The 18898-nt window shown below is 37.1% G+C and overlaps 1 protein-coding gene across 4 annotated transcripts in view; it reads right to left on the bottom strand.

Moving 5' to 3' along the window:
* PLCB1 (phospholipase C beta 1) overlaps positions 1 to 18898 on the bottom strand; it is a 468720-nt gene that overhangs the window by 123705 nt on the left and 326117 nt on the right. For all 4 annotated transcript variants that reach the window (XM_026710475.2, XM_026710474.2, XM_087918907.1 and 1 more), the window contains exon 10: positions 5316 to 5462. In XM_026710475.2, the coding sequence (XP_026566260.1) occupies positions 5316 to 5462 (147 nt within the window). The remainder of the gene's footprint in view (positions 1 to 5315; positions 5463 to 18898) is intronic.

Here is an 18898-nt window from a genome sequence, read left to right as displayed (position 1 = left end):
AGGAAATGACAATTTAGCAGATTTTAAAAATTCATTCCACAAAACAGTCACCCAGTCAAAATTCGGTCGCTTGGCAAGTGGCTTGTGCTTACAATGGTCGCAATGTCCCAGAGTCATGTGATGACCATTTCTGACCTTCCCATTTGTCTCCCTCCAGCAAAGTCACTGGGGGAAATCTGGATTTGCTTAATGACTGCATGGTTCACTTAACTGCAGTGATTTGCTTAATAACTGTGGCAAACAAGATCGTAAAATTCATTTGATAAGAGCAGATAGCCTTCGGCTTAAGTGAGTCCCTTAATTGCCGGACTAAGAAACAAAAATTGTAGCCCCAATTAGTGTCATTAAACCAAAGACTCTCTGCTCTTATAAATGAATTCAACAATGCCACTGCGGCTGCTTCAACTTGAAAATAAAATACCGCCAATGGTAGTAATGAACTATAAAAATGCAATTTCAAGCCACTGCTTCTGGGTTGTTGTTTTTATTGGTGTGTGAAGCTAAACATCAAAAGGTGGGGGCACAGGGTGTTTTTGCACAATGATGTTCTTCTGGTTATTCATCTTCACAGTAAACACTATAATTTAACCTAGCCAAAAAATGTATACTAAACAATATTTTGGAGTACCTGTTCCAAGGCCAATGTCTAAAATTACACATTTAGCCATAGCATGACAAAAAACTGGCAGTCATGGGTTTGGGTGGAGTTCTTTCAATTTTTGCTTAATCCAATCAAAGATATGGCATCTTCAGCTCAGATCACCTCCCCCCCCAAAAAAAAGTAGGATAACATCAAGGTAAATCTATAACACTGCTAATCTCAAATAGAATATAATAAAACATTTGTTGTCACTTTAAATGTATCCACTAATCAGAATATGTTAAAATGAAATCTCATTACATTCAGGTCTCAAAAGAGCCATTGTGCATATACCCACATATACAAACATATATGACACAGAGAAACATCACAGTCTAGTTTGAACACACACACACACACACACACGGGCACATATGGTGGAAAAAAAGAATCCTGTGAACTTACAAGACAGATGGCATAGGGAACAAAGCTGTTATATGTCTAGTAGTCCTGTTATAGATACCTCGAAACCTCTTCCCAGAGAGGAGCAACAGAAACAGACCAAGGAGTAGGTGTTTTGAGTTTCTAATGATGCTTTGAACTCTAAGCACATAGCGCTTATAGGCGGTATACTGAATGACGGGAAGCAATCTCAACTGTCCTTACCACCCTTACCCAGAGGGAAGCAACAGAAACAGACCATGACATGGGTGTGTGGGGTCCCTAACAATGCTTCAAGCATTGTTACACAAAGAAGTATTAAAACCTAATAGGCCCAGTTTGTTCACCAAATGCTGAGGAATGATAGCATTCCCTTGTTTTCATATAATAGTGTTCTACATAAAAGAAAATTAGACTTAAGTCAAGAAATATTTAATTACTGTTGTGTGGCTATTTTGAAATATTTTTCACTCTGCAGAAAGTCAATTCTTTTTTCAACTTAAATATGAATTTTGGTTTTATGATCATGTTTTGAATAATAAGAACTGCCTTCTAATTACAGAGGTACAAATTGTCTCACATATGTAACTGAAGCAAATTCCAGGAATCTCATCTCCACATAAAAATCACTGCAACATACAGACAATTTTAAAAAACATACCTTTTGCATTCATAAAAACTAAAAAGTCTATTAAAAACAACCGAGGGAACAAAAGAAAAGGCTGCATTTTCATTAAATATTCCTTGATGAAGATTAATATTGCTGTCCGTACACAAGTGGTCGTACTTGTTTTTGCTTAGCCTGTGTTTCTAGTCAGTCACACCAGGCAAGATGGAACGTGTATGTATGGTTCAACAAGTTAAATATATATAAATCTGAATTTGATTTATAACTGAATCCTACCCATTTTAAGTCCACTAGCTTGGCAAAGAAATTCCATTTAGCATTCAAGATAGCTGTGGTTATTTAACTGTATAATGTCTTGTATTAGCGCTTGCTTGAACAGACAGAGTTTTCAACTTTGTCAGTCAAAACTAAAAACAAAACAATCGTCATTCACTTTAAAACTTCACCACTTCTAAAAATAAGGCATTGGAAATGTGGTATTTAGGATAATTTATTACTTACATTTAATTTCTATTAATGTTTAATGTAAATAAAATTAAAATTTAGGCTTCACATTAATTCTAGTGCTTTTTGTGATTGAATGATTTGAGTGATCCAAACTGCCCATTCAAAAATGTATTTCTACAAAATATGTATGTACAGAGGAAAAACAACCTTATTCATAATAATTAACAACCATGTTGCTCCTGTTGAAAAACTATTTTTAAAAGGTAATACTTGAGTGTGTTAATTATAATCTCACGTTGCTTCCTTGAATCCAGTATGGCTTATGTGTTTCACAGAAGAAATAAAGAATGTAAAAATAACTGGCACACACTTTCCCCCTTGCAGAGTTAGGAATCCTCTGTCAGTAACAGAAATAATATAGAGAAAATATGGGTCTCCAGACATGCTGCTTCCTTTCAATAGGGAGGGATTTAGTTTTATGTGGGAGCAGTAAAATTTAGTTTTATGTGGGAGCAGTAAAATGTAAAATTTCCTTGAACATAGTCTCAAAAAATATATCAAGGAAGAGCTTCTGCATTTGAGTATGGATTTGTAAGATGAGCGCAATGATCAGTAAATAAAAGAAGATTAAAAAGCTTTCAGACATTACTTTGTTAAATGTATGGTAAGGCTATGAGTTCCAGCTTTTTAGCTTTTTTTCTGTCATAATTCATCTATTTCTTGTGAGCTCGTATGGTAAAGGAAACCCAGATTCTTGTGCACCATTAGTGAAGGAAATTCACTAAATGACATTGAGTCCTTTATTCTCTTAGCCCAACCACTTCACGGGGATGTGGCAGCCCTGAAAAATATGTCTAGGTATCAGCATGTCCCCAAAATCTTGACAGACTTGAACACGGGGTCCTACACGACAAAATGAAGATCTTATACTTAGGCAAGGGAAAACAAATGCACAGGTATAGAAAAGGTGATATCTAGCTCAACCGTAGTAACTGTGAGAAGGTCACTAAGAATCCTAATGGACAGCCACTTAAATATCAGCCAGCAGTGTGCTTCATCTGCCAAAAGAGTCAATGCAGTCTTAAGCTGTATCAGTAGAGAAACAATATCAAGATCATAAGAAATATTAGTACCACTATATTCTGCCTTGGTAAGACCACACTTGGAATACTGCTTTCTGGTCTGGTCACTACAGTACAAAAAAGATGTTGAGACTCTAGAAAGAGTGCAAACAAAGGTGATTAGGTGCCTGGAGTTTAAAACATATGTTGAATGATTGCAGGAAATGAGTATGTCTACTCTAATGAAGAAAAGGACTAGGGATGATGTGATAGTAGTTTTCTAATCAGTGGTGGGATTCACATTTTTCTACTACTGGTTCTGTGGGCGTAGCTTGATGGGCGTGGCAGGGGAAGGATACTGTAAAATCTTCAGTCAGAGGTGGTATTTGCCAGTTCTCTGCACTACTCAAAATTTCCACTACCGGTTCTCCAGAACTGGTCAGAATCTGCTGAATAACCACCTCTGCTTCCAATGTTTCAGAGGCTGTCAGAAAGGAGAGGAAGACGATATATTCTCCAAAGCATCTGAGGGCAAGACAAGAAGCATTGGATGGAAACTTATCAAAGAGAGATCCAACCAAGAACTAAGGAGAAATTTCCTGACAGTGAGAATGAATAACCAGTGGAATGGCTTGCCTCCAGAAATATGGGTGCTCCATCATTGGAGGTTTTTAAGAAGAAGTTCGAAAGCCATTTGTCTGGAATGGTATAGAGCAGTGGTGGCTAACCTTTTTGGGCTCCTGTGCCAAAAATTGTGTGTGTGCTTCCATGTGCTCACACTCGCGTGACAGCACCCAGAAGGCAATCCTTGAGCAATCCCCCCCGCCATCCTCTTACCTGCACTGTGCCTCCCAGCTGATTTTCAGCTGGTTTGAGGCCTTTTTTGGCCTCCCAGAGGCTTGAGGAAAGCTTCTGCAGCCTTTGCAAGCCGGAAAAGAGGCCCGTTTTGTCACTTCCAGTATTTCCGGAAATACAGGAAGTGATGAAACAGGCCTATTTTTCGGCCTGCAAAAGTTAAAGAAGCTTTCCTCAAGCCCCTGGGAGGCTGAAAAAAGCCTCAAACCAGCCGAAAATCAGCTGGGAGGCACACGCATGTGCAGTGCGGTATGTTTGCCGGCAGCTTGCGTGCCGGCACAAATGGCTCTGCATGCCACTTCTGCCTCACGTGGCATAGGTTCGCTATCACGGGTATAGGGTCTCCTGTTTGAGCAGGGGGTAGAACACCTCTAAGGACCCTTTCAACTTTGTTATTATGTTAAAAAGATTATTTGAACAAGAATATTACAAGGCATTATGCACATAGTTTAAACCTCTTTAATTTATTCCAGACAAACTAAAGACACAACCACAGTATGCAAACAAAACAAACAAAAATGCAAGAGAATTACTGTTCATCCTCCTTTTGGCAAGCTTGCCTTGAGTGAAGCATGAAAATCCTCCCATCTAAATTCTGCCCTTAGCTGAGCTACTTGTTGCTCAGTCATTGCCATCAACAGCTCAGTTATCCTGATTAGTGGAAAATAGTTTCTGCCATAAGTGTACCTCCTGAGAAAGCTGACATCCTTTTAAAAATGGTTTCTAGGATTTGTGATAGCAATCTCAAAGTTTTTGCTAAATCTAAGAAGGCATTCTTCTGAAGTGCAGGCTTAATTTAAAAGAAGCTCAAGAAAAACCAAAGTCCTGAAAGTTAAAGTCAACATGGCTTGAACAGTAGATCATTCATTTTATGTCTAAGATGTTCTTAAAACAAGGGCAAGGGCCGGGGGAAAAGGTGATGTGGACAGTTAGAACTGGAAGTGAAAACGGCCCAAGAATTTGTGAGAGGCTATAACATATATAAATTGTGACCTCTTCTGAGTAGGAACATGACCCATTCGAGATTCCTCATCACTTCTTATAGAAAGAGAGAAAAATGGATAAAGAGACAGTCTTGGCTCAGAGAAAAAAGCTTCATGCACTTCCTACATGCATTGTTGAATGTAAACAAAGAGAGTAGCGCCATGTCCGCAATTTTGCCTAATTTGACCATCTCCATGCTGGACAGTACCCATTTATCTCAGCAGATAACCTTCAAACCTAGAATATACAGGTTTGTATATAGAATATACAGAACTTCAATTTTATAAAAAAAATCTATAGAACTTATTTTTATACATACCTGTGAGGTAGGTATTATGTGAGGAATTGATAAAATAATGAGACAGAGGCTGGCTCATATCTTCATTCAAATCCAGTTTTTCAGGTGGAACAACTCCATTTTCTTCTCCACTTAAGTATCTCATAAATCCATCCACTGATATCTGTCCTGGGAGAAAAGAAATTCAAAAGTCATATTATTTAGCTCCATATGTTTCACTTGTAGCTTACAGGCTCACTTAATAGTTCTACAAGGCAAAACAACACATTATTTCTTCTATCAACAGCAATATACTGTACTGTAGGTTCTATGGTTCCTTGCACCTTTATTGCTGTAGTTCTATTAATCACTTGTTCAACCAGATATCCTCCAGATGTGTTGGCACTAAAATTCCAAGAAATCCCAGCAAATATGCCCAAATTCTTTTCTTCTAAGAGTTGGATGTAGAGAAATACGTATAAGTTTTACTTAAGTCAAACATACTAGGTCCACTATGTATTCCTCAGTCTGTATTAAACAGCCAATTTCTCAGTGCCTCAAATGTCATAAAAGATAAGGATCTGATTGCAAAGGAGGAATGCCTGCTACTACTTTCATCAGATTTCTTTAATAACCATTGCCTTGAAAGGTCAAAATGAGAAAGAGAAAAAATTCCCAACCGATGCATACAATATGACTTCAACATTTCTCCTTTTAGCTTTATCTTTTAGTTGTCAAAAAAAAGGAAAAAAGTTTAATGAAGGGAGTTTCAGAATAAGTTCTTCTTCACAAGAAAAAAAATGTTCCTAGAAATCTATGATCTGTGTTCTACTGATTATATTGCAGATTGACTGCACTATCTTGATTTGAGTAACAGTCGCAAGGATGGTGTTCTCGCAATATCGCAACCCTAATGCCCCATGTACTCATGTGATTAACAGCATGACTTTAGTTTGGCTTCTGCTCAATTGCTCAACAGAGGAAACAAACATACTTTGCATTGCAAAACAAGTTTGAAAATTGTCTATTCTGGTTGTCTTTAAGAGTTCAGAAATTACACATTCAAAAACTTCCATAAAATGTGGCATATTGGGCTGGTGAACATCCCAGCCAGCTCAAGGATAGCTGGCAAGTTCCACAATTGCTATGGATATTAAACAGAAGTGGTTTATATGAAGAAATATAATTAAAAGATGTGCTGTTCTCAGATGCAGCTTCCTGCAGCTTCCTGATGTTCTTTCTAATCTCCTACATTCTTCATAAGGATGCACATATCCGAATTAGAACGATTGCACTGCTTGCAAGCAGCAGGACAAAGACTTTCCCAGCCAGAAGCTATTTAATGTCTCTTATTATAATTTTTTCCATATACTCATCAAGTTATTTTCATTGTATATGTGGATTATCACTGCATGAGAGAATGAGTAGGTATAAGCCTATTGATCCAGCACCTTTTGTTATATCTTCATACCCCATGATATGTTGAACCTTGGAAGAATGAGATTTTTAATCCATCAGTAGTTCGATGCAGAAACAGCCATGCCATCAGCCTGCACTCTCAAGAAGTGGAGAAGAGCAGGGGCCATCATAAGACAACAAAAAGGCAAATAAATAGGATTCCTACTCCATTTCTTGATCACGGTATGAACTCCTAAAGAAATCTGCATTCAGCCCAAAGACTTTGTGCCAGGTTGGCAAGGTGCATCAATAGAATCAAGGATGTTAAGATACTTTCTTGGATGTCCCAAAGGTGCTTTTTCAAGAGGCAACTGGATTTTCTTTTTTTTTCTTTTTGGAATATGTTTCGCTTCTCATCCAAGAAGCTTCTTCAGTTCTGGATGAACTGAATGAATTTCTGGATGAATTCAGAAATAACAAACCTAACAGAAAATGGATCCTTCTCTAAAATGTCCATACTTTCCAACAACAACTTAGAATGAGCAAAAGTCATCAAGCCCACAAAAATCACACTGTCAAAATTTGATAACAATATATAGAAAGTTAAAAGAAAAGAAGCTGTAAAATACCTCAACATTCAAATATCACAACCTGGTGAATTCATTGGAATCATGAAGTCAAAATAAACCAGTAAACAGCATTCTTAACAAAGTCTTAATTTGATCTCAGAACAATCCATAATCTTCAAACCAATACTACTGTATACCTAGAACTACTAGCAAAACACCTAACTGAAAATAATATGTGCTAGTTTCTATTGTTGTATCAAAAATATAAACATACGTAAATTTAATATACGTTATACTAGAAGAGTCTGAAATACAATATGTATAGATGCCATAAAAAGATGGCTTTTTTTACTTAAAAACATGCTATTTTTATTCTTCACTTGAGTCTCATTTTAAGCTTCTTTCTATAAACACAAAAGAATGAATACCATGATTTTTTTTTATGCAATGTAGCTGGGGAGTGAATACTCTGACCTGTTCGACTGATACATATTTCTGTAATTAACAAAAATATAGGTTAGCAGATGAGCTTATTTTAAGAACATTCCTGCAATCTATTTATACACATATCTGTACATGAATTATTCAAGAGTACTGTGCATATTCTTTAATGATCTATTAAAGAATAGCTTCTTTCTGTTAAGCTGGAAAAAAAATCCTCTTCTTCTTCCTTCTGTTTTTGTTTTTCAAGAAACAGATTTAAAATGCCTCATTACAGTATCCATGATACTTATACTGCTTATTCTTAAAAAAACAACATTTCCAAGACAATATGAATGCTTTGCTAGATTCTGAAGATTTCAGATACAGCTAAAAATAAAAAGATCATTTTTAAAAAACCAAAACACCCCTCATTGTCTTATTTAACAAACAGGATGTACCGGAAGCTATTTAAATTCTTTTATCTGGGGTTCTCTCAGTTCTTAATTCCTTATCACAAGAAACTTAAAACTATTTTTTTTCCATGCAATCTTCAGCTCATAGCAAAAGTGAATCAAGGTTGTGTTTTTTCCCCTTTGCTCAGGGACCCCTTTGCTGGTCAAATCTTGTTGGATTTCCTAAAATTAAGATGTCCTCTTAGGGTTAGGGAACAAATGTTGAAGGTGTACAATAGAAACATTCATTAATATGGCACCTGTATTATTTAATATACAAATTAACTTGGCAAAATTATAATTATTAAATGCATACTGTTAAAGTATGCATACTATTAAATAAAGGATCTATTTATAAAATATAAAAAACCCACACTCTAAAAAGTATTTAATAATTGTAATGTTTGATGAGCCTTTGTTACATTATTTTCTCCACCAAGGACCTGAAAATCACATTGACATCTTCTAGATTGTCTCTACATTCTTCTGTATGAGGCTGAAATAGTGCTTATGTTTTCTGGGTGGGGGAATGATACTTGGCTTTTTTTTTGTTTTTGCTTTTGTCCACTAAAAGGAATCCATTTTTGTGTGTGAGTACTTTTAGAGCAAAGAACTATCAATCAAAAGTCATTTTGTCTCTGTCTCCTTAGCAATAACAAAAATCAAATTGATCTCTGCAGGTCTATGCAGAGATCCAGTTATCAACGGCAACACTGATGTGGGTTGTCTATTGCCACAGACCTGCCCTCTATCAGGAACTTCTTAAAGATGCCGTATCTTTTCCTGGGATGGTAATGAGCCCAAGCCAGTTTAAGTAGGCTATTGCTGATTCTTAATCACATTTTATTAATTTTAAGTCTGGATCTCTTCGCAGCTTTAACATAAACATATTATCAAAAAACAAACGAAACCACCGAGAAAATATAGTTTTAGCACTGTGCTGATGCTGCCTTCATCAGCCTAGAATGAATTCAAACTGGAGGAGAAGGCAAAGCTTGCTGAACAAAAAGCTAGGAATGAATCTAAACAATAGCGCTATGACATATGCAAAAACTGGCGATACAGAGGCAATGGCGCTGAGAGGAAATAGGAAGCTCTTCCTATAAAGTGTTTCCTTTATGCCTGGCCATTATTTTGGGGTTAAGTCTTTTCCCTCACTACAATGGATGATTTTTCTAGGGACTAATGCCAATTGCTAGTATTTTTCAGGATAAAAGATCCTCTGCTCTGTCAGCCTCTTCCTTTATTATTTGCCTATCTTGAGATGATCAGAGCGATTCTCAAGTTATGTAAGGGCAGTCCAAGCAAAACCTTGAAGGTTTCGCCCTACTGTTCTCTGGAATGCCAACAAAATTCTCAGCATCATTTTATCTTTCTGATACCAATCAGAATTGAAATATTCAAGTTGAGACTCTGACAGATGCCCATCCAGGCAGTCCTAGGAACATACATTGTCTTTTCAAAAAAGAATATCTTCTTTTGGTATATAACATTTTTTCCCCAAAAGCATTCATATTTAATATCAGAAATATATATTATTTTTGTGAGAGATGGGTGCATTTAAATGACTATGAATGTGTTTAAATCATAGGCCAATTAGAATTCTTCAGAATTCTGGCTTATTTGTGAACAGGCAGTCCAGTGGTGGTATTCGACTGGTTCTCATACTCACCTTTACCCTCTGAATTTGAAGCGCAGCTGCTTTGTGCAGCACAGAAGAGTGCTGCGTGGCAGCTGCTGTAGCGACCCAGAGAGCGCAGGCTTGCAGGAGGTGAGTTAGAACGCCTCTGCGCCTGCACAAATGCTTCTGTGCCTGCGCAAAGTACGCATTTGGTGCATGCATACGCAAAGCTTGCCCACCAAGCCACGCCCACCAAACTGAGGGTAAAAATATTTGAATCCCACCACTGAGGCAGTGTAATAAGTAATGCACATATCTTTCTAATTGCCTCATCCATGTTTCAATATATACAGTAGATGGATGAATTTGTGATATGCTGACTGTTGACCAAGGCAGGGACTCTGGCTTTTTCACCTCCCAAAAGTTTGGACTTTGGGTTTCTGAAACCAAAGTGAAGTTTTTGGTTTCTGGATTCTGGTTCCTGGGATGTTCTAAGTGGGATGCATCAAAGCCAATGGTTCAGATGAGACAGTAAATGAACTGGAGATGAAGAGATCTGGGATTTGAGGACCAAAGTAACGCTCATTTTCTAATACAAGACCTAACTTAATATCTTTCCTGAACTCAGCTAAAGCACCTTTTGATGCTCCAATTAGCATTAACTTCAACCAAATTAAAGAAAATGTTTACATATTTTCCAATTGCAAATGCAATTCAGCTGATTGCAGAAGTTGCCTTCTTTTTACTACGTTTTGGCATTAAATAATGAGATGATGATATTATTAATGTCTTCTGGGAGACCATACCAGAAAGAACAAACATCAACATTTTTATTGCGGAATAAAATGCTTCATGATCTGCTGTGGAAGTGTTAAATAAAGACAAAAAAACTAGGAGGGGCTTCAAGATACAGATAGCAATGAATGTAATCCCCAATTGATTAATCTATATGTCTGTTAATAATGCATACTCGCTTCTATATATTGTATTCTCATTAAGATTGTTACACCTTGCTCTATACAACAATAAAAAGGTAGATAAGGTCCCTGACTTATGACCATAAGTGAGCACCAAACTTCTGTTGCTCAGTGAGACAGTTGTCAAGTGAGTGGTACCACATTCTATGACCTTCCTTGCCATAGTTGTTAAGAGAATCACTGCAGTTGTTTAAGTTAGTGACATGACCTTGGGATACTGCAATGGTCATAAGTATGAGTCACTGGCCAAGCATCTGAATTTTAGACAGGTGACCATGGGGAAGCTGCAATGGTCATAAGTGTGAAAAACAGTCATATATTGCTTTTTCAGTGCGGTTCTAACTTCGAACGGTCAAACTGTTGTAAGTTGAAAGACTACTGGTAGTTCCAAAGCATGAGCAATATAGAACCCTCCCCTGACTTGTTATCATAAAAGAACTGAGGGAAGTGACCACTCACTTACTGCTACATCTACTTGATATTTCATTGTGAAAGGCCATGCCAAGAACATTTCGTAGGACACTGTTCGGACAGAGGAGAGCCAGTATTTAAACACAGACTGAAAATAAAATAATCTGCTAAATTGAATGCCCAGCACAACATCCCCACTAGTAATCTTTTTTATCCTGATCAATGAAAGCAGCAAACTTCCAAAAAGATAGGGAATCCAAGGCTGTCCTCTTTATTCCCAGGACCACAGAGAATTGTTTTGCAAACTACTGTTGGTCTAATGAAATGCTTGTCGGTCAGTTATTTAGAAAAATCCTTCACAGTCTGCTATTTCCTGAGGCATGACTACAGCAGCTAAAATAAGAACAAATTAAATAAATAAACTAAATAATAAATTAGCCCGTTTGGTCTAGTGGTCACAGCAACATGTTGGAAACCACTGGTAATTATGAGTTCTAGTCCCACCTCAGGCATTACCTTGGGCTAGTCATTCCCCCTCAGCCCAACCCACCTCACAGGGTGGTTGTTGTAAGGAAAATAGAAGGAGAAAGGAGGTATGTTGGCTGCCTTGAGTTATTTATAAAAATAATAAAGGTGGGATTAAAACTTTAATAAATGGATTTCAAGAGCAGATTTATATTCAAGTGGTGGCTGAACAGTATATCACAATGTGAATAATCCTAGAGCCATTACTCCATCTTGTGCTCTTTAGATGGTTTTTTGAATTTTAATGTTCTCTATTTTATCAACAGCTGTTAATGACATAGGTTACTGGCTGTTTTAAAGCTAGTTATAAAATTGTTTACAGAAATGCCTTTCCTTCTAGAGGTGCTGTTGAATAAGCATAAAATGTCATCTTGAGAAAACAGTTTATCTATCCGTGCTGATGTGATCCTTCCTTACACAAAACCCCTCAGTTAAACTCTGTGGTGATTGGTACAATTAAAGAAGTTCTGTATGATGATTCTTGCCTTCTTCTTCCCTTCTAGATTTCTGCTGCTATTACTATTTAAATGAGACAAATGTGAGTCATCTGGTTCCACAGCAGAGTTGGTATTCAGCAGGTTCTGACCAGTTCTGGAGAACCGGTAGCTGAAATTTTGAGTAGTTCGGAGAACTGGCAAATCCCACCTCTGACTAGAGATTTTACAGTCTCCTTCCCCTGCCATGCCCACCAAGCCACAGCCACAGAACCTGTAGTAAAAAAAATTTGAATCCCACCATTGGTGTACAGGCTCCTTTCTCTTATACAGTATGAGAGATATAGAATACACATTACACATACACACATACACTCATACACACAGGGGGTTGGGGGGGTGGAAAGGGAGGGAGGGAGAAAGATTATCTATAGTCCCCTACCTGAAGAAGATAGGTATCTCAGTGGATGTTGTCTATCTGAACAAAAAAAGCTAGGCCAATGATCCTGGTGATCTAGTGCAGACATTATATACTTGAGGGAAAGGGACCAGCCATTGTGACCTCACAATGATGTTACCTGCCTTAAGGAAGGACTATTAACATCACATTGATGTTACTTGCTGGAAGAAGTCTGACTTACACTATCCAAAACAGAGAAGTCTTCTTCCTTTTTTGAGGAAAATGGACATTTTATTATAGTCTTAAACTTGGGAGTCACATGTAAGTGTTCTTTATATCCTTGGGAGAAGCACTGAGAAGTCATTCTTTGTACAGTATATATTCGTGTTCTCCTTTCTTTTTCTTTTTAGATCTTTTCACACTTTTACTCCTTTTCTCTTTTCATCATTTCTCTTGTTGTTAGTTTCTCGTTAGTTGTTGTTTTATGTATGTGCTTTATAAAATGTAATAGAATTACTTGATGGGAAAGAGATGGGTCTTATACTATTCAAAAGTAAAGAAAAATATTGATTTTTATTTCATATCTTTCCAGAAAGATATTCAGTTAAAATAACAAATAAGCTACAATGAAAATTAAAGGAAATCTTCCATTTCTAGCCAGATATGGCATATTCATTTTTCTCTTGCTAGAAAATAGGGCATTGGGCCACGATATTGGATAAGCCCACTTTGGAGCTCTTTATTATATGTGACTTCATTGCTGCTAAGAGTTTTCTCTTGCTTTTGAAATATATATATATTTTAAGTTGCTTTTTCTTTATTATTATTTAAAGTCATGTGTTGAATGGGTAGCTATATAAATTTAAATAATAAATAAAAACAAGGATGGCAGTCTTCTCCAAGCTGCCTTCCAGATATGTTAGCATCTCATTTAGAGTGTGCCAAGTTATGAAATGTTTCTTCCATAGGAATCAAAGGAAAGAGATAACATTCTCAATCCAGGAACGTTATGAAAACAGCTGTAAGAAGCCAAAGTGAAAACTTGAGATTTCTATGCAATTGCAGGTAAGAAAGGAGGCAGTAATCTCCTGTCTGAACAGAAGAAATTATAGTTCAATGAGGAAAAGGCAAAATCTCTTATCATTTCAGTTGGAAAATTCAGCCTTAATCTCTACCCTTTCAAAACACAGGTAGCAGTAAAAACAAACAAATCTCACCATCAAAAATACTAAAGCTAGGCTTGCCTATTTCTGTAGCATGAACTACAAATCTCTTGCTATTTGTTAACTCGTAGCACAGATGTTTCAATTTATATTTCAAACTTATCTTCTTGATCTTTTTAATTAACTAATGTGAAGTGCTTTAGCTTCTAGCTATTTGAGAACTGCTACACAAACAGTCATGAGGATTTTACATTACAATAAAAGCTTTCATTAAACTCATACGTTAACCTCATTAACAGGGACACGGTGTAAAGAAATGAAATTTATTATCTATTGATACAGAAAGTATTCAAAGATTAAATCTAGTAATAATAAACAACTGATCATTTCAATGGACCGAGAATAGATTCCCCTTTCTTCCTTCATAATAAATGGAATACTTAAGAGAGCATTCATGTCAAGCATTAATTCTAGGCTTCCAATAGGATGCACTAAACTCATATTTTATGGCTTCTCAAGTCAAGATTATTAGAGCTGATACGATCTCTATAAAAATGAATTTTAGAAAAAAATATAAGAAAAATGGATCAGCTAACAGCAATCTACTTGAAAAAAAGAAGAGGGAATGCAGGAATGTAAGCCGTTCTTTCATGCCATATATAGGATGATGTGAATAGAAATTCCTCCCTCATGCGGTAAGCTGCAAAGCACAGCAACATTTCCTAATTGCTTGGTGAATCAATTAGTAAAAGAATCAATGTAACATAGGAGCTAAAACAGGAAAATGCAGTAATAAATAGCAAAGAAAAACAGATGATTTTCTTATGCCTGGACTATTGTAATGTGCTCTACGTGGAGCTACCCTTGAAGAGCATTTGGAAGCCTCAACTGGTGCAGAACGTGGAGGCGTAGGCAGTTCTGGAAATCCCTAGGATGTCCCATATTACAACACTACTCTGCGAGCTGCACTGGCTGCCTGTTTGTTTCCAGGTGCAATTCAAGGTGTTGGTGATTACCTTTAAAGATCTGCATGGCATGGGTCCAGGTACTAGAGGAACCCTCTCACCCCACTCCGACTGGCCCGTCCCACCTGTGCTGCCAGAGAAGGCATGCTGTGGGTCCTGGCTGGTGGACTCCAAGAGAAGAATCTTCTCTGCCATGGCTCCAGCTCTTTGGAACATCTTACCCACTGAGGTGAGAATGGCTCCTGTCGTTCGGCAGGAGTCTGAAGACTTAGCTCTGCCAGATGGCTTGGAGCCCTAATGGAGGAACATCATATTGGGGGTGGTTGTTGAATTAAAAGGCATTTTCAGCATTTCCCCTCCTTATGACTCCTTTGATTCTGCTGATAAACATCATGTGGATTCCTCCCAAAAGTCACCAAGCTTAGCCGTGCAAGTTGTACTTTTATGGGGCCCTTGGTTATTATGAAGCATGATTTATATGGGATGAGGCTTACATCAAACGCTGCATTGAAAATAGCGCTGCATGATTAAAGTATATTCCAAGTGGGAAAACATGGACTCCCATGCTTTGTACTTCTGTTAGTGTGGCCTATTGTTAAAGAAAGATTATGGCCAAGCTCTGTATAAATTAGCAGTATTTCAACAAAGAAAACATAAGGGCTAAATGAAGACTGAGATAATATCACAGCTCAGTCTGGGTGTGTAATTCTGACTTGCTGCTTTAGAAATAAACTTTACCAACAAAATGCTTCCAGAGTATAAATGCTTAGTTCAGATTACTACAAATTCAAATATATAATTCAATTATGTGTAAAATTTATTGTCTGTTAGGAATATATGCCATTCAAGATTGGGTTGAGGCTTTATTGTTTTTTTTTAAGGAAAACCCCCTCAATTTAAGTTTATAAAATGAAAGATCCCTATTTTCCATAGGAAATTCACAAATTTGTTTTTTGTTTTTTTTAAAAAAGAGAGCAAACGCAATTTGAAGCATAGATCAGATCTTTGAAGAATTAAAAAACAGTCATTCCCAGAAGTATACATGTATGGGATTTGAAACTAGTCTCAAAATCCTCAATTAAAAATATTAAATACGATTGAAGGAAAATCGCTATTACCATAAAACTGAGGTCAGTTTTCAAACAGCCTTTAACAAATCAGTGCCGTGTGTTTCTACAGGTAGTCCTCAACCTATGAGCACAATTGAGCCCCAAATTTCTGTTAAGTGAGACATTTGTTAAATGAGTTTTGCCTCATTTTAAGACTTTTCTTGTCACAGTTGTTAAGCGAATCACTGCAGTTAATAAGTTAGCAACCCAGTTAAGTGAAATCTGGCTTCCCCCATTGACTCTGCTTGTCAGAAGTTTGCAAAAGGGGATCACGTGACCTTGGGACACAGCAATGGTCATAAATACGAACCAAGCATCTGAATTTTGATCACATGATCCTGGGGATGCTGCAAAAGTCATTAACGGTGAAAAATAGCCATAAGTCACATTTTTCGGTGCAGCTGTAACTTTGAATGGTCACTAAAAGAACTGTTGTAAGAAGAAGATTACTTGTACTAGTCTTATACCTCGTGAAATGGCTGTGGTATAATGTCATGACTTCCTTGTTGAATCATCTGATGAACACACAGAAACCTCTGAAATAACAGATTGTATCAGCTTATAAAAGATGGCAGGAAGATTGACCGGAAGACCATGTTCCCTTAGAAGCAATGTTTAGATTCATTACTAAGACTGCGGAAGATTTTCATTCAGCACCACCAATTGACCTACCTTCTATTCCTGGGGAGGACAACACTGAAAGTTAAATAATGGCCAAGCTTATTATTTTGTTAGACTTGCAGCAGGTGACCTCACCACTCATTTATGCTGATGCAATAAAGCCTCGTCACAAACAGGTCATTTAAATTAAGTGATTATCTATTTTGATTTGCCTAACTCCTTATTTGGAAAACACAGACAACTAATGTCCTTTCTAGATCCTTTCTTAAAAGGTAGATAACCAACAAGAGGGAAAGAAATACTAATCAAGGAGAGAAGCAACCTAGAACTAAATTTCCTGACAGAACAATTAATCAGTGGAACAACATGGCTCCAGAAGTTGTGAATGATCCAACACTGGAAGTTTTTAAAGAAGAGATTGGACAAATCTGACAAAACAAGATTGGTCTGAAATGGTATAGGGTTACCTGCCTTATCAGGAAATATTCAACTGCCTGAGCAGGGGTTGGAACTACTACAAGACCTCCAATGTCTCTTCCGACTCTGTTATTCTGTATGAAGTTGTGGGCTCTACATGGTAGATACTTATTTCAACTCAATTATATAGTCCACATCATAACTCAGATGTTAGCAGGATCTTTCCTTCCAACTGAGAAGAGGCAAAATCATACTGCTTTTTATTACTAGATGCATCACTGAAAGTTTGTTTGCACGCATTGATTTTTCTGTGCTTTTAAAAATAACTAACCAGAAGATGAAAACAATTGATGTGAAGAAACATCAAATATAAAATAAAATAAAATATTAAACAGAGAAGACTGAAAGTTGTGCCATTGTCCTGCAAGGTAGGAAAAGATAGCTCCATGTAATTAAGCCTGTACAATTCTTCACCTGATGTGCGGTTGAAGTACAGCTTCCAGCAACCCTAGCTAGCACTTGATTCTCAGTTCTGGACTGGAATATGAATTAAATGAGGTTCAATGCCTTATGACACGGCTATAGCAGTTTTGTGAACAGCCTTTATTTATATAAGCAGGAATGGAAGTTATAGCTCATTACAGTTCATATTCAAATGTGAATAGATTATCATCACCTATATCAATTCCAACATACATACTGCCCTCGTCCTTGCTCCATTGCCATATGAAAATTCTAAGAGAAACTTGTATAATGACCTGTTTTTTTTTATTAGCATACACAGGTCTTTTCATCGAATGTATCTTTTCTTTTATGTATACTGAGAGTATTTGCACCAAGACAAATTCTTTGTGTGTCCAATCACACTTGGCAAATAAAGAATTCTGTCCGTCTGTCTGTCTGTCTGTCTGTCTATCTATTTACGGTATGTGAATGCTTTCATCAGAGTATGCCCCATTGTGCATATATGTGGGATAAAATAAAGCCTTGACAACAGTTGACCTTTCAATAGATAGCTATGTTAAAGCTATAATAAATTATTCTACCACACCTTGGTTTTGCTCACAGGGAGCTTATGCAGAAAGCTTTAAAAATATTGAAGCCTTTGTTTATCGATATTCCAGGGACTTTGTAACACCAGAGTTGCATTAATGAATTTTTTTAAAAAATGGGTACACATTTCTTTATTGTTTTATAATTCCATTCCTCCACCCCCCCCACCCCCCCTTCAGCTCTGGTGTGCACTTAAGGCAGCTTACAAAATTTCAAAACAAAAACGAAATAGAAAAAGTTTAAATCCAGGTTGAAAAATAACAACAAAATAAATACTAAAACTATCTAAAAAATCGAGAACCAGGATATTTATCGATTTCTTAAACTTTGAGAGAAGAGGAGGGCAAACACCATTCCCAGGGAGGATACTCCACAGTTTTGGAGCAGCAGAGAAGAGGTCCTCTTGGAGATGACAGAAAGACCCAAGCCTGATAGCAGGACATAATCTAATTTGCTGTTATTAAGAAGTAAATAGTCTGACAGATAATCTTGTATGCCCTAAACCATTTAAATTTTGAAACTGTGCCGAGAAAACCAACTGCTATTATCAAGGATAGCCAGCAATGACAAAGATTGTTCTTTCTGTTCAATCATAACAGTTTCTGGTTTTCTAACTAAGTACCCTCCAGATATATGAGACTTAAACTCCCATGATTTCTAGTCATACTGTTCTAGTAAGAAGAAGAGTCTGTAGTAGGAAAGCAGCTCAGTCTTGGAGGGTGAAGGAGGACAGGAGGGTGAAGCTAAGTGGGAGGGCTAGGAGGGAGAAAAAAAAGGAAGATTTTATTTTTAATGTTGGTTTATCTAAGAGGGTGGCAGAGAGGCACTTTACTGGTGAAAAAGATCAGAGAGCCAGTTTCGTATAGTGGTAAAGGCATCATGCTGTAAACCCGGCACCAGTGAATTCTATCTACTCCTGCTGGTTGACTTTGACCAGTCACTCTCTCAAGGAAAGAGTCAATGGCAAACCACTTCTTTAAAAAAAAAACTGCCTATAAAACTACTAAAGGCAGTCGCCAGAAATCAATACAGGAAGGAAGGGAAGGAGGGAGGGAGGGAGGGAGGGAGGGAGGGAAGGAAGGAAGGA

This window comes from Pseudonaja textilis, chromosome 1 (assembly GCF_049901715.1).
Source record: "Pseudonaja textilis isolate UNSWEBS1 chromosome 1, rPseTex1.2, whole genome shotgun sequence".
Classification (NCBI taxonomy): domain Eukaryota; kingdom Metazoa; phylum Chordata; class Lepidosauria; order Squamata; family Elapidae; genus Pseudonaja; species Pseudonaja textilis.
This window is presented reverse-complemented; position numbering and strand designations above follow the sequence as displayed.